The sequence below is a fragment of the Ursus maritimus genome, unplaced genomic scaffold (assembly GCF_017311325.1).
Source record: "Ursus maritimus isolate PB19 unplaced genomic scaffold, ASM1731132v1 scaffold_16, whole genome shotgun sequence".
NCBI classification, from domain to species: Eukaryota; Metazoa; Chordata; class Mammalia; order Carnivora; family Ursidae; genus Ursus; species Ursus maritimus.
This window is the reverse complement of record NW_024424008.1, coordinates 24,718,120-24,735,096: the sequence shown is the minus strand read 5'-3', so window position 1 is coordinate 24,735,096 and position 16,977 is coordinate 24,718,120. Positions and strand designations below refer to the sequence as shown.

Here is a 16,977-nt window from a genome sequence, read left to right as displayed (position 1 = left end):
AAAATAGTATGAGATGAATGAATCAATGATCAAAGTCCTCATGATCACAAAGTAAATTGTTATTGGTTTATTTCAAAAACATTCCTAAAGAGAAACAATTCATTCAGTTCAATATTTTTTCATAGTGATTGTTTTAGTTGTTTAAAACAGAGTATTTGTGGACAGATAGTCACTTGTTTTTCAGTATTTTTATTTCAAAATTTAGCCACTAAAGACACTGTTCTGTATCCTACAGATTTTAAACAATTACATTATCTCTTTCTTGATAAAGTAATTTTTCTCTTGTAATTTTGAAACATTTTTAAAAGTTTTTGAATGTATTAATTATTTCAAAGAACCAACTTCTAGTTTCCTTGATCTGCTCTACTGTATTTCTGGTTTCTAATTCATTGATCTCTGCTCTAATCTTAAATATTTCTCTTCTTCTACTTGGCTGAGGCTTTATTTGTTGTTCTTTCTCCAGTTCTTTAAGGTATAAAGTTAGCTTGTGTATTCAGGATTTTTCTATTTTTTTGAGTGAGGCTTGGATGGTTATGTATTTCTCCCTTAGGATCACCTTTGCAGTATCCCATAGGTTTGAACCAATGTGCTTTCATTCTCATTGGTTTCCATGAATCTTTCAAGTTCTTCTTTAGTTTCCTAGTGACACAAACATTCTTTCGCATGATGATCTTTATGTTCCAAGTGTTTGAATTCCTTCCAAATTTTTTCTTGCAATTGAGTTCCAATTTCAAGGCATTGTGGTCTGAAAATATGAGGTCAATAATCTCAATCTTTTGGTATCTGTTGAGACCTGATTTGTGACCCAGTATGTGGTCTATTCTAGAGAAAGCTCCATGTGCATTTGAGAAGAATGAGTATTCTGTTGTTTTAGGGTGGAATGTTCTGTACATATCTATGAAGTCCATCTGGTCTGGTGTGTCATTCAAAGCTCTTATTTCTTTGTTGGTCTTCTGCTCAGATGATCTGTCAATTGCTGAGAGTGGAGTGTTGAGGTCTCCTACTGTTAATATATTATTAGCAATATGATTCTTTATTTTGGTTAACAGTTGGTTTATGTAGTTAACTGCTCCTATGTTGGGGACATAGAAGTTTGCAATTGTTACATCTTCTTATTGGATAGACCCTTTAAGAATGATATAGTGTACCTCTGTATCTCTTACTACAGTCATTAGCTTAAAATCTATTTTGTCTGATATGAGAATTGCTACCCCAGTGTTCTTTTGAGGTCCGTTAGCATGAATAATGGTTCTCTATTCCTTCACTTTCAATCTGGATGTGTCTTTAGGCTCAAAATGAGTCTCTTGTAGACAGCAAATGGATGGGTCATGTCTTTTTATCCAATCTGCCACTCTGCCATTTCATGGTAACGTTTAGGCCATTCACATTGAAAGTGATAAACCACTGGCCAAACATACCCAAAAGAAAAGAGAAAGGACCCAAATTAATAAAATTATGAATGAAAGGGGAGACTAACTACCAAGGAAATAAAAACAATTATTATAAATTTTTATCAATAACTAAATGCCAATAAATTAAGCAACCTAGAAGAAATGGATGCCTTCCTGGAAACCTATAAACTACCAAGACTGAAACAGGAAGAAACTGACAATCTGAATAGTCAAATACCCAGTAATGAAATTGAAGCAGTGGTCAAAAACCTCCCAAAAAACAAGAGTCCAGGGCCTGATGGATTCCCAGGGGAATTCTACCAAACATTCAAAGAAATAATACCTATTCATACCTGAAGCTGTTGCAAAAAATACAAACAGAAGGAAAACTTCCAAACTCATTCTGGGGCTAGCATTACCTTGACCCCAAAACCAGGCAAAGACCCCACCAAAAAGGAGAATTACAAACAGATCTCCCTGATGAATATGGATGCCAAAATTCTCAACAAGATCTTAGCCAATAGTATCCAACAGTACATTAAAAGGATTATTCATCACCACCAGATGGGATTTATTCCTGGGATGCAAGTGTGGTTCGATATTCACAAATCAATCAGCGTGATAGAACACATCAATAGAAGAGACAAGAATCATATGGTCCTCTCAATTGATGCAGAAAAAGCATTTGACAAAATACAGAATCTTTTCCTTATTAAAACTCTTCAGAGTATAGGGATAGAGGGAACATTCCTCAATTTCATAAAAGCCATCTAGGAAAAACCCACAGTAAATATCATTCTCAATGATCAGAACAGGACAAGGATGCCCACTTTCACCACTATTGTTCAACATAGTATTTGAAGTCCTAGCATCAGCAATCAGCCAACAAAAAGAAATAAAATATATTCAAATTGGCAAAGAAGAAGTCAAACTCTCCCCCTTCTTGGATGACATGATACTTTATGTGGAAAACTCAAGAGACTCGACCCGCAAAGTGCTAGAACTTACACTGCAATTTGGTAATGTGGCAGGTTACAAAATCAATGCACAGAAGTCAGTTGCTTTCTTATACACTAACAATGTAAATGTAGAAAGAGAAATTAGGAAATCAATTCCATTTACAATAGCACCAAAAACCATAAGATACCTCGGAATAAACGTAACCAAAGAGGTAAAAGATCTATACTCCAGAAACTACCGAACACTTATGAAAGAAATTGAAGAAGACACAAAAAGATGGGAAAAACATCCCATGCTCATGGATTGGAAGAACAAATATTGTTAAAATGTCTATGCTGCCCAGAGCCATCTATACTTTCAATGCTATCCCAATCAAAATAGCAATGGCATTTTTCAAAGAGCTGGAACAAACAATCCTAAAATTTATATGGAACCAGAAAAGACCCCGAATTGCCAAGGAATGTTGAAAAGGAAAAACAAAGTTAGGGCATCACGTTGCCTGATTTCAAGCTATATTACAAAGCTTTGATCACCAAGACAGCATGGTACTGGCACCAAAACCGACACATAGATCAGTGAAACAGAACAGAGACCCCAGAAATGGACAGTCAAAATTCTATGGTCAACTAATCTTCGACAAAGTAGGAAAGAATGTCCAATGGAAAAAAGGCAGTCTCTTCAATAAATGGAGCTGGGAAAATTGGACAGCTATGTACAGAAGAATGAAACTCAACCATTCTCTTACACCATACACAAAGATAAACTCTAAATGGATGAAAAACCTCAATGTGAGACAGGAATCCATCCAAATCCTAGAGGAGAACATAAGCTACAAGTAACCACTTCGACAGCGGCCACAGCAACTTCTTTTAAGACACGTCCCCAAAAGCAAGGGAAACGAAAGCAAAAATGAACTTTTGGGCTTTATCAAGATGAAAAGCTTCTGCACAGCAAAGAAAACAGTCAACAAAACTAAGAGGCAAACCACGGAATGGTAGAAGATATTTGCAAATGACATATCAGATAAAGGGTTGGTATCCAAGATCTATAAAGAATTTCTCAAGCTCAACACCCAAAAAAACAAATAATCAAGTCAAAAAATGGGCAGAAGATATGAACAGACACTTCTCCAAAGAAGACATATGAATGGCTAAGAGACACATGAAAAAATGTTCAACATCATTAGCCATCGGAGAAATTCAAATCAAAACCACATTGAGATACCACCTTACACCAGTTAGAATGGAAAAATTAATAAGGGAGGAAACAATAAATGTTGGAGAGGATGTGGAGAAAGGGGAACCCTCTTACACTCTTGGTAGGAATGCAAGTTGGTACAGCCACTTTGGAAAACAGAATGTAATTTCCTCAGATAGTTAAAATAGAGCTACCTTAAGACCCAGCAATTACACTATTGGGTATATACCCCAAAGATACAGATGTAGTGAAAAGAAGGGCCATATGCACCCCAATGTTCATAGCAGCAATGTCCACAATAGCCAAACTGTGGAAAGAGCCAAGATGCCCTTCAAGAGTCAAATGTTTAAAGAAGATGTGGTCCATATACACAATGGAATATTACTCAGCCATCAGAAAGGATGAATACCCCCCATTTACACTGACATGGATAGAACTTGAGGGGATTACGCTAAGTGAAATAAGTCAAGCAGAGAAAGTCAATTATCATATGGTTTCACTCATATGTGGAACATAAAGACTAACATGGAGGGACATTAGGAGAAGGAAGGGAAAAATGAAGTTGAGGAAATCAGAGGGGGAGACAAACCATGAGAGACTATGGACTCCAGGAAATAAACTGAGGGTTTCACAGGGGAGGGGGATGGGAAATGGGTTAGCATGGTGATGGGTATTAAGGAGGGTACATATTGCAATGAGCACTGGTTGTTACATGCAAACAATGAATCATAGAACACTACATCAAAAACTAATGAAGTATTGTATGGTGACTAACATAACATAATAAAAAAATGAAAAAATAAAAAAATAAAAAGTTTTGGAAGAATGCTAGTAAATATAGAAAAATTTACACCAAGTGAAATTTGAATTTACAAACTTATTTTTCCTATGTCATTCAGGTTCTTTTAGGAAAAACATAAATAAAGAAACAAAGCAATTACTCAGTAAATATACATGTTGTATTATTTCAGTTTGTGCTAACGCTGCCCCAATACCTGGAAAAAATGATGTCTCTAAGTACCTGATTTCTTACTGAACAAGGTCTGATACCTTGTAGATACTGTAGCCACTTGCTGTAAACTGGGTAAAACTGTAAGATATACTTGATCTAGCTTGTGAAAGTGTTTTAAATTGTCAAAATCTTGTCATTGCTATATCTTTTTACTTTGAGTTCTGTGTAAAATGCAATGTTATACTTCTTCCAAATACCTACAATTACGAATATTGGTAACTTTTTAATGCAAGGAATACTTCCATATGAATTTTGCATTTGCTAATGTGTTTGAGGAATGAAATCACCTTTCTTTAATGCTTAAACTCTTATAGCTTATCCACACTGGGTGGAAAAACTGAATGATACTCAGTTGGACAGTGGGAGCCCTCTCCGATGGGAATGTAAGTCTACTGGAAAACCCCGACCCACATACCGTTGGCTGAAGAATGGCATGCCCCTTTTGCCTCAGGTACTACTGGTAACTGTTAACCTGTTCTTGTATAATTTTAACAGGATTTCACACAGGACAAACTATCCTCTTTTTGTCTTATGGAAAGTCATTTCTTATTTATGTATTTGAAATGAGAACTATAACAGATATAAAATAAAATAATTTTTAATTACCTCATTACTTTTTTTTAAAGATTTTGTTTATTTATTGGACAGACAGAGACACACAGTGAGAGAGGGAACACCAGCAGGGGGAGTGGGAGAGGGAGAAGCGGGCTTCCTGCTGAGCAGGGAGCCTGATGCAGGGCTCAATCCCAGGACCCTGGGATCATAACTTGAGCCAATGGCAGACGCTTAACTACTGAGCCACCCAGGTGTCCCTAATTACCTCATTACTTTTTTGAGTAATACATTGTTTCTTTAAATTTTATTCAATCTTATAAATTCGTAGGAAAATATCAATTATTGTCATAGAGTCATTGCTATTTTTAGCTGGCTATTAGATATCATCTAGCTTGTTGTTATCCCCTTGCAGATAGTGGAGTTAAGGCCCAGGGGGTAAAGTGACTTGCCCAAGGTCACGTATCTAATGTGAGAGATGAGACCATAATAGAATCCTAGCCTTCTGTATCTTGGACAGGTTTGTTCTGTGACCTCCTACTTAATAGGATTTAAAAGACTTAAATATCTTTTTAGTAAATCTTCTGGATGTTTTTGGAATCAACTACTATTTAATTTTAGAATAATGATAATAATTTTAGCTAACTCTCTTGTTGTGGCCTTTGCAGGAAGGAAAGTAAAGGGAGAATAGTTCACTATGTATGGCCAAAATAGAGGGGTGGTATATAAAGTTGAAATTCTAAACATAGGTTCTGTCCAGGTCCTGCCACTACCAAGAGGCCTCTTGTCTGTCATTTACCTCTTTGGGTTTCAGTTTGCTCCTTTGTAAAATGAAGAGATTGGATCAGATGATCCCCACAGTTCCATCCAGTTGCAATATTCCATTATTCTAAAACCAGTTAGGCCCAAACAAAACACAATTACACAAAAGAAATACACAAATACAAAGAGCTATAGGGCCAATAAAAGAAACTGAGGCATGAGAATCCTGAGACATTGATTCATTGTCTCTTTCTCTCTAATTTTCTAGATAAACCTTGAGAAAGGAATACACTGGTCATATTTTCTACTTTCAGCATCCAAGAAAAGTAAATTCTACTGGCAGATAATACTTCTGCAAAGTGACTAGGTTTATTTTGAAAATTATGTAAAATTACTTGGCATCTCTGTTGATAGTTAAAGCACTGCTTGCTAAAGTAAAAGAAGGATTTGTTTGGCATTAAGTAGACAAGACATCTAGTTGTTTAACAACATTTTAAATTTCAAACGCATTTTTGAAATGTGCTCTTGGCCTCATTTGACCTCAATTTGCACATGCTCAGTTTTTTTTACTTCTGTATTAAATTTTGTCTGATAATGAAGTTAATATTTTTTGACCAATAATTTTATACAGACTCCAGTTGCAAGGCAGTTTTTTTTTTTTCTGAATTTGTTGGGAAGTGAGAAAAAGACAAATTCCTTACTATATTAATATTGTAAAGGGATTCTTGTTTTGACTTGGGCTATTTTTAACTTTGTCACACTTGTCTACAGCCACAATTTTTACCAAAGGCCACATGTAAACCCCTTCTTCTTCTGTGAAGTGAATTCAAATAAAAGCTTCATCTGCTGACTATACTTCACAAGCTGAACTAGTATACCGAAAAAAGCTGCTCAGTATAAAAACAAAACTGAAACAAAACTCAAAAGAATAACTACAGGAAAATACAGTTATAATATCTTTTATGACCAAGAAATAGTTATAATTTACAAAAGACATTTTATCATAAAATAATGAACCATACATAAATTTGTATTGCTAAATTGTCAATTAATGTTCAACTTCATTCATTGGAGGCTTTTTTCCCTTGGTTTAGGAGAGAATAACTGCAAAATCTGTATGATTTATTCACTTTCTATATCTACTTTTTTAATTTTATTACAGAATAGGATTGAGATGGTTAATGGATTATTGATGATCCACAGTGTGAATCAGTCGGATGCTGGAATGTATCAGTGTTTAGCTGAAAATAAATACGGAGCCATTTATGCGAGTGCTGAACTGAAGATTCTAGGTATGCAATTTCTAAGTAAATAAACAGGAAAAATATGTAGTTTCTTTTCATGCTCTAATTCTTACTATACTGAAGTTTTTTTTTTTTTAAAGATTTTATTTATTTATTCAACAGAGATAGAGACAGCCAGCGAGAGAGGGAACACAAGCAGGGTATACTGAAGTTTTATGATGTGATTGCAAAAACCTATTTTACGACTTGAAAAGAAACATTTAATATTTACCCATACAGCTCTTACCTAATGGTAAGCAAGACAACACTCCAAGGTAAAGACAACACTCCAAGGTAAAGCACACTCTCATCATGGGATATCAACCATTATCATCCTTACATGAAAGGCCTTTCTGAGGCTAAGTCTCACTGTCTCAGAGAGTTACACCCTTGATAGAACACTAGCACTTCACTATTTAAGTACTATGGCCAAAGATTCCATCCAGTGGAATAGGCTTCCCAAACTGAGCATGTTTGGGCCTGAATGGATTTTACTTTTTCACATTCTAGTTTCCTAGTTTCAAACTTTTCTAGTTTCAAACTTTGGTCTGGGAAGTTTGTAACACAAAGAGAGAGACTTAAGTGATCATAATTCACTGTCTTCCAAAGCGAGCAAGAGCCCACTATTTGTTCTGCACTCAAATTCCCAAAGCACAATATTAACAGAAATACACAAGATCTAAGGAATCTGGGAACTTACTCTTTACATATCCGCTAAATGTAGCACACTATAAATCAACTTACTGAATTAATGTTTGCACTTGAAATTTTTCCACATTATAATAAACCTACCTAAAATAGACACAGGAGTGGAAATTTCCATCTCCTACAGCCTAACCTATCAAATATGAATGTACTTTCTTGTCAGCTCACGCTTCAATATTTCTGAGTTAAAAAGCTAACTCAGGGCCACCTGCTTGGCTCAGTAGATTAAGCATCATATCATGATCTGTGGGTCCTGGGATCAAGCCCTTGTAGAGCTCCCCACTCAGTGCAAAGTCTGTTTGTCCCTCTCCCTTTCCCAACTTGTGCCCTTTCTCTTTCTCAAACAAATAAATAATAAATAATAAATAAATAAATAAATAAATACTTTAAAAAAAAAGCTGATCAACTTTCACCTAGTTAGTAGTTTACCCAGAAATACTCTCAAATAAGTACTTTTCTCATTCAGTAGACATTTTTTCAAAATTACCTCTTAATAAGTTCTGTTCCTAGTAAGCAAATAAAACCATTACCTGCAGTCACATAAAGTCCTCTCACTTTTCTTTCAATTCTTAACCCATCTCAATTATATACATATCTTTCTTGTTATATACATATCTTTTAATGCTGTTGTGCCATGCATTATACTGTTGTATAACGGACATAAAATACTTATGAAATATCCATGAAGTTGTCAAATTGGTTTAAATAAATACCTCAGGTACAGTAGACTTTAAGACATATCTCTCAGGTTCTCTTTACATTTGGCACCTTATTTTCTTATAGAAATTTGTGTGTGTGTGTGTGTGTGTGTGTGTGTGTGTGTGTGTTGGTCTTGTGTCACATGTTCTTTTTAGTCCAGTATCCTCAGCCCACAGCTACTCACCAGAATTACTTGGAGAACTTTAATTGAAAGTATCTTCATAAAAATCTAGTGAAAACAATATTATTATTAATGAATGATCAGACCTAGTTGAATAATTGCAAACAATGAAGTAAAATTTTTAATTGAAATTGAAATAATTCAATTTTTAAATGTGTCTTTTAAACTACATTTAATTTTGTATAATATTTAAGTAAAATATGCATTAAGACTTACAGATAGGAAATGGATTACACAGAATTACCTTCTCCACATGTAACCCCCATTTTTCCAAAGAAAGCCCCAGATAGACTTTCTTGGCCAGCCCCTTCGCCTTTTGTTCAAGGTGCTCATTAGTCTTTCACGGTTAAAATTGATAATCATAATTAAATCATGTCATTTTTTTGAAACAGCCTTTGTCTGTGGGCCCCACATACCTGCTAATAGAAAGAGCAGCCAATAAGATATTAATTAATTATAGGCTTAAATTTTGAGTTAGTGCCTTTTACACACGTAGATATCCTGTGATTTTATTAGAAATGTATCCCAGAAGAGTTGCAAAATATTGATGAATCATCCATTAGAGGTTATTGCCATTGCTTCTGGTAGAATTAACATCTTCTTTTTCATAGCTTCAGCTCCCACTTTTGCGCTGAATCAACTGAAGAAAACAATAATTGTTACCAAAGGCCAAGAAGTCATCATAGAGTGCAAACCCCAAGGCTCTCCAAAACCAACCATCTCTTGGAAGAAGGGAGATAAGGCAGTAAGAGAGAATAAAAGGTTAGAGGTCTATTTCATAATTCAAACTCGTTTAACATCAAACTTTTTTGAAGTTGCAGATGATACAGAATATACAAGAAAAAGTTTTCAGTAATTTGAACTATATTTCATGAACAGATTAAAATAAGATTTTGTCTACATAGTGATTGAAAAGAACCCAAAGTTCTATTTCAATATGGTCAGACTTCTTTGCCTCCTTGGTGTTTCAGCACCAAAGAGAATTTCACCAGTTTATAAAGAAAGCAAACACATTCATTAAGCTAGTTATTTTTTGTTTCATTTTGAGTTTGCAGATTTGGAGATTCACAAGTTATCTATAATAATTTTTAGAGGTTGTGTCATTATTTAAAAGTTAATATTTTTAAGTGATATAAAGATGGATCTTTTGAATAATCACTCTATGGTAGAATACTTTCAAATGAGATTTGTGTCTAGGTTTGCCCTTTTTTTTTTTTCAATCCTGTTGAGGCAAAATAATATAGGATTACTTCAGTTGCCATAGGCAAATGAGAAATGTGCAGAGGAATACTTATTGTGTACAGATTTGTTTTTGGTAAGCAAAGTCAAAGGACATCATAAGAGTACAAATGGGGAAAAATTACGAGAGTATCAAATCATCATAGGACTATGCATTCCAAGATCAAAAGCCCGTCCTCTACTAATCATTAACATATTGGTGTTGCAAATGGTGATTCAGCTATGACAAAATAATATCCCCTATTATATAGAAATGAGATTGCATACGTCATTTAAAGTTTTGTTTTTCATTTGATCTATAAGGAGTTTATGTCTTACTTATGTCTGTCTGGATCTAAGTAATCATATAGTACAAGTTAATTTACATCAGTATTAGGGGTCCATGTGAATAATCCTTTAGGCAATTTTGGAATATTTTGAAATATTTGAAAATTTTCTTCAGAAATTTATTCTTTCCCATTCTAATCTGAGAAACACTAATTTAAATTTACAGACTGATTTGGTTTAATTCAAGCACAAGGATGTATGATGCCCAGAAAGGGTGATCATCTGGGATTGAAACGGGTTATATTGGGTATCTTGTTTTGAAAGAGAATTTATCTTTGTTACTTGAGGCAGGGGGCAGGGAAAAATCACAAACTGTGAGATCAATGTCACATATGGTTGAATTGCATTTGGTTGAATTGCTATTGGTGGAATTGATTATTTTTGGTATTGTTGCTCATAGAAATTTAAAAAAAAACCTGACACAACCCTTATTAAAACAGAAGAAAATAATTTTTTGTATAATAAGATCAAACAATTTAAATTGTTTGATTATCATTTTATCTGAATATACTGAAAATTTTTATATCATCAAAATGTATTTGTCATATTGGTGTAAACCACTACATCTGAAATGCATTACTCTGTGTTGTTTGTAGATGGCATGTGAGCCTTGTCCTGTTTATTTCAGTTCACCACAAAATTTTCCTCAGCAAGTATCATAGACATCACATGATGAGTCTTAAAAATTAGGTGGCATCTCATTTGTCAAGGCAAGTGTATTGAAAGAGGAGCAGGATTATGAATTTTCTGTTACAACAAATATAAACATACTAATTTTTTTCCATAAGTTGAAAAATAGTTTGTAAATTTTCCAGTTTTCTTGATTCCTTTTCTCCTCACTTCTATCCCTTCAGGCTAGTGAGACAAATACACTGGCTTCAAACTCAGATCACTCAATTTTCCAAATGTCAAATACTTTTGATCAAAGTGCCATTCAAGAAGGAGGCTAACATGTGAAGTATTTGTATTTTTATTTATTCAAATAAAAACAAGACTGGGCCACATTTAATCCACATTTTGCTTACTCTGATCTGTATGTTTATGTTTGTAAAATCGAATCTATATGTTTATGTTTAGAAACTGGTTTAATTTAATAACTCCAGAAGCATTTTTATATTTAAAATCGACAGGCACACTTGAAAAATATTGTTTTTACTAATGTACAATTTGTTACTTTTTTGTGTAGTCCCAGGTTTCATGAAGAATACAATCTATTTAGATATAAAAATATTAAACATTCAAGTATTAAAAGACTAAGATTTAAATAACAGTAGAAAGACTTAAATAGGGGTGCCTGGGTGGCTCAGTTGTTAAGCATCTACCTTCAGCTCAGGGCGTGATCCCAGAGTCCTGGGATCAAGCCCCATATCAGGCTCCTCCCCTGGGAGCCTGCTTCTTCCTCTCCCACTCCCTCTGCATGTATTCCCTCTCTCACTGGCTGTCTCTCTCTCTCTGTCAAATAAATAAATAAAATCTTTTTAAAAAAAGAAAGACTTAAATAACAATAGAAAAAATTCCATAAAGCAGTATAAGAAGACATATGTAGATATTTGAAAAACTGTGCATTCTAAAAAAAATGAATGGAAACTTGAAAATTAAAATTTAAAATGTACACATTATACATTCTTTAAAACAGAATACCAGTTACATATGGCACCTTATTTTCTTATAGAAATTTTAGTTCACTTCTCTCTGTTATAAAGCACACCACCTAATAAGAGTTGTGAATATAAATTTAAGTGGAAAGGGACATATTATTAGAAAACTGTGAAGGTTTGAAAAGTTTATGTCATGTATATTTCACATTAGGAATACAGATTCAAATCATGGTTTATTTTCTTGGAAGACAAGTATATTTACTATTCATGTGATCTACATCAAGTAGGTTCCCCATTCATCCAACCTATAATAATTGGAAAAAAATGTTAAATGAATTAGTCTTGTCCTTCATTCACAATTTTCACAGTTATTTCACATTCACTGAAATTAAAGATTGAAACAGCAAATGGCAATTTCCTATGTGGGCATATAAAGACTAGTATTTTGTTGGAGGAAAGGAGCAAAAATAATAATGTATTATAAAAGAAACATTCAAATGTGAAAAATACAGTACTTTAAAAAGCATAAAATTATGTCCAGAGCAATAGCATAAAAGTGTAGTGAAAGATGTTAAGTGCATAAATATGTCATTCAATTATTTGAAAATATGTCAGAAACTCAAATTAAAAAAAAAATAAAGCCTATGGTCAACTGCAATTTAACTCTAAACTATAAATGCAATGTTATTAACAACTGAAGGTTAACAGTGAATCATTTGTTTTATCAACAGAATGTTCAAGTACATATTGACTTCTCTTTTTCTGCCAAATTTTGATGGAATCTTTCAAATTTTGTTTCTTTTTGTTTGTTTTGGAAAGGGATCTTCATTGTCTTTTTTTTCCCTTTTTTTGTATTTATCTGTTCTACTGAAGAAATACATAAATCAAATCCAAAAATTTAAAATTCAATAAGTAATAACTATAATATAGTATGACTTTCAGAAGAAATCTGATTAACAAAGAAGTTGCCTACTTATATATTACAAAATATTTCATTCATTTGTCCCTAAATGATACAAATAAAGTATATAAGAAAATAGGTTATAATAGAATTTGAGTTCTGTGTAGGTATTTCTTGTTAATATCACAGATTGTTCTATATGAACGGCTGCTCAAACAGTAAACCATATTATTGATAATGATGATAACTGCTAATAAGTCCATACCACTTATAATTTATGAGGCACTTTAACATTGTGGGTGACAGTATAACCCAATGTATAAAACAAGACTTAGTTGCCTTGCTTATCTTGCAGACTATGAGGTTTCCTTACTTATAAAATTAATTTATTTCCTTACTTATAAAACTAAAATTCAAAAGAGTAACCACATTAGGTTTTGAGAATTGAAAAAAATTTTGTAAAATACCCTGGCTGGTGTAATAAATGCTCAATTAATGTTATTTTTGATGATACTGATGCTGTTGCTGCTGATGGTAATGATGGTGGTAATGATGATGGTATCATTTGAGCTTTTGATTCTTTGAATACTGACATATATTTCTGTTACCAATAGTTCTGAAAAGTTTTATCACTCCAATAGTTAATGGATTCTAAAGATTTAAGTTATTATCTGGGATTAAAGGAGTCTTTTACATCCTCCATTTGATAAATACGTTTCTCATTAATCTCTGTCTCTAAATTGACATTCTTGCTCCATCAGAACTCCAAATCTACACTACTCATCATTCTAGCATGGCCATTCTCATCAGCCTTACCTACTCCTAGTTTGGTATCTCTCGGATAGTTTCTGATAGCAGATTGACCATTTACTTGTTTCATAATCAGCATTATAAGCCATGTGCAAATAGGTGAATATATGTGGAGAGTTAATGGAAACAGAGAAGCCTTTTATTTTATTTTATTTTATTTTTAAAAAAAAATTTTACTTATTTATTTGACAAAGAGAGAGACAGCCAGCGAGAGAGGGAACACAAGCAGGGGGAGTGGGAGAGGAAGAAGCAGGCTCCCAGCGGAGGAGCCTGATGTGGGGCTTGATCCCAGGACTCTGGCATCACGCCCTGAGCCGAAGGCAGACACTTAATGACTGAGACACCCAGGTGCCCCCAGAGAAGCCTTTTAAAGAATTTTTTACTCTTTTTCTTTTTCTTTTTTTCCCTTTTTCTTTTAAGGAAACTTCAGGTTTTGCCCCATCACTTTAAAGATCACCAGCACACATTGTTTTAGATTTCTTTATCAATCATTTCTGTTTTCATACTAAACTAATAAGCTTCAGGATTACTAAGATGTGAAATGTTCCATGGAGATTTTCTCCTCTAGTATACTTTCATTCAAAATGTTCTGCTCATCAGACTCATATTGGATTTTCACTTCAGCTCATTATTTCCATTACTTGGCCATTAACCTTTGTTAAAATATAATCACCCAGAAGCACTCCAGCAGTGCCAAATATTAAGCCTTCATTATTACATGTTCAATTTCCTGTTCTTTTTGTGGACATAGGCAAATTTGGCCAAAATGAATACATACTTTTTGGTAAAGACACAGGTTTTTTGTTTTGTTTTGTTTCCTTTCCATCTACATATACATAAATTATTGAACCCATGGAATATGCCACACATGTTTAAAAATTATTTATGATTATTGAAATATCAAACTGGCTTAAGTGCCAGTTTTCATTTCTAGGCAAAGGGGGTACCAGTTATAGAGATAATGGACTGTAATTCAAATGGGTGCTAAAGAAATCCTGCATCCAAAAAGATAAAAATTATCCTATGGAGTGGAAGTATTATGGTGTAATTTTCCTTTTATGGGACTTTCCAAAGTCCTTTGTAATATTCCCCTGCTCACCAAAGGAGCTTCAGAACAGTGAAATTTTCAACTTACTCATTTAACACACACAGAAAATTGCACTTGAAGTACCCATTAGTTGACTTCTGTGGGAATTCATGTTGTGTTTATTAGGCAAAAATGATCAGGCTTACATACTGACTCACAGACATATGGAAAAATATATTTGTAGTGTAAGCCCTAAAGGCCACTGTTACTAAGGGAGAAATAGGGTCTTCTTTTTCTAAGAAAGAAGAGGAATTCATGGGGATAATTAGGGTCTTGTTTCTGTCCCTTGTTTCCACCTACATGCTGTGCTTGCTAATGAACAAGCTGTTTTGTTGTTTCCTCTGTGACAATGTCTTTTACATATTAAGAACATAAAACAATGTAGGCCCTAGGTATCTTGTTTTGTTTTGTTTGTTTGTTTGGTGTCTAAGAAATTGTATAATGAGAGAATATGAGCATTTATATATCAAGAATATATCACCTCATTTCCTTTGTAAATTCAAATCTATGCTTTCAAAGGAAATAAAATGATCAAAATGACATTATTTATCTAAAGAAAGAGAAGGCTGTTAACTGACCTCATAAGATTTAATATCTATGAACTGCTTACACTATACAATGTGTTAACACTCAGGAATGGTGACTTCTTGTTCCATAGCTCCACCAAGTTTAAGGAGATGATAGGAAAGAAGAAAATGACCTCACATTCATTGTGATGGAGTTAGGATGCTGACTTCCCTGTTTCAATGAAAACTAATGGCAGAAGGCTCTGCCTGATTAACCTTCACCACCTTTCCTTTAAAATGCTAGTAAAAACACAAAAGGAGAAAAAATGCAGTCATTGCAGCATTAGAAATTATGAATATAGACAAGCAAACTCTTGGCCTCTAAGAGGAATCACTGCTTCAGGTAAAAATGGGCTCAATTAAGAAATGATCAATAGCTTGTTCAAGCCTAGACCTCTGAAACCCAGAAAATCAATATAAGAGCTAGTACAGAGAATCTTTCATTAACCTATACTTTATTTCCATATCTACTATGTTCAGTAATTGAGCCTCACTACAAAGCTTGGCTTGAAAACCTGTATTACATGGAAGCCATTCTTTAAGGTGGCAAAATATTATTCTCCCTATTCCACCCTATCAACATTAAATTCAAAATAAATTTGGAGATTATGAATCCAGCGATAGGATGAGTGAAGGCATAAACCCTAGGATTTAAGTGAATCATAAATAAACAATGATGTCAATAAACAGTGATATACATGAAGAATATTGAATATAGATGGAGCATATTGAAATCAATGGATTCAGGAAATCATGTAATTCTATGTACTGCTTCTAGCCAAAGAAGAAAAACACACTGTTTCCAGTTTTCCAGTAGTCACATTATCTCTACATAAGATGTGAAAGGATGGGAAGCAACATTTTGACTTAGTCTAGTTGAGTTGCGTTATTGCCCTAGCAACCTCTGAACATTTGACATGGATTTGTTCAGCTGACTGGTATCATGATTAGTGTCTGAGGAAGAGACTTTGGGGCACTGACAGAAATACCAAAAGGAGATAAGGAAAACCAAGAACATTTCTAGCAGATAAAACCAGGCCTGCAAACATGGGAGCACAAGAGAGTATAAAGCACAGAGACTATAAATATATTATAAATTGTTGATAGGTTATTTCTAAGAAATGGATTACATATAATTTTAATTTTGTGCTTTTCTGTATTTTACAAATTATATATAATTATTATATATAATTGTACATATACGGTTGTATGTACAATATAAATTGTATATAATTATTTGTATGCTGGGCTAATCAGTAAGGAAAGTTAAGGTAAACACTGGAAATTTGTAGAAGAAACTTTTTTAAGATAAAATCACATATATTTCTAATCATATAATTCAAGTAGTTTAATTTTGATCTGAACGTATGGAGATAAAAATACTAAGCCATCCTGCTACATTTTTTCCATCTCAAAGAGAGAAACTGCTTGGTTTTGAAAACAATTCAAACTGCTTGGCCTAGTCTTTTAGAGGTTTGTTATAGGAGAATTGATGTAATTTGCCCTAGAGATTCAGTTTTAATTGCATTTGAATAGATCCTTCTCTCATTCTAACATCCTTTCAATCAACAGACCAATTGAACAAACCTTCACTCAACAGAAAATTAGATTTTCAAACAAATAAGTATATGGTTAACCCATTATACCCTGGATTTCTCTTTTTCTTTCTTTCTTTCTTTCTTTCTTTCTTTCTTTCTTTCTTTCTTT

The 16,977-nt window shown here is 33.6% G+C and overlaps 1 protein-coding gene across 1 annotated transcript in view; it reads left to right on the top strand.

Annotated features, from left to right (window-relative positions):
• The window catches only part of CNTN5 (contactin 5), a gene marked incomplete at its 5' end in the record, with an annotated part of 603,858 nt that overhangs the window by 292,889 nt on the left and 293,992 nt on the right, over positions 1 to 16,977 (top strand). The window contains 3 exons of the mRNA XM_008688424.2: positions 4,875 to 5,011; positions 7,037 to 7,166; positions 9,354 to 9,504. Of these exons, the coding sequence (XP_008686646.2) occupies positions 4,875 to 5,011; positions 7,037 to 7,166; positions 9,354 to 9,504 (418 nt within the window). The remainder of the gene's footprint in view (positions 1 to 4,874; positions 5,012 to 7,036; positions 7,167 to 9,353; positions 9,505 to 16,977) is intronic.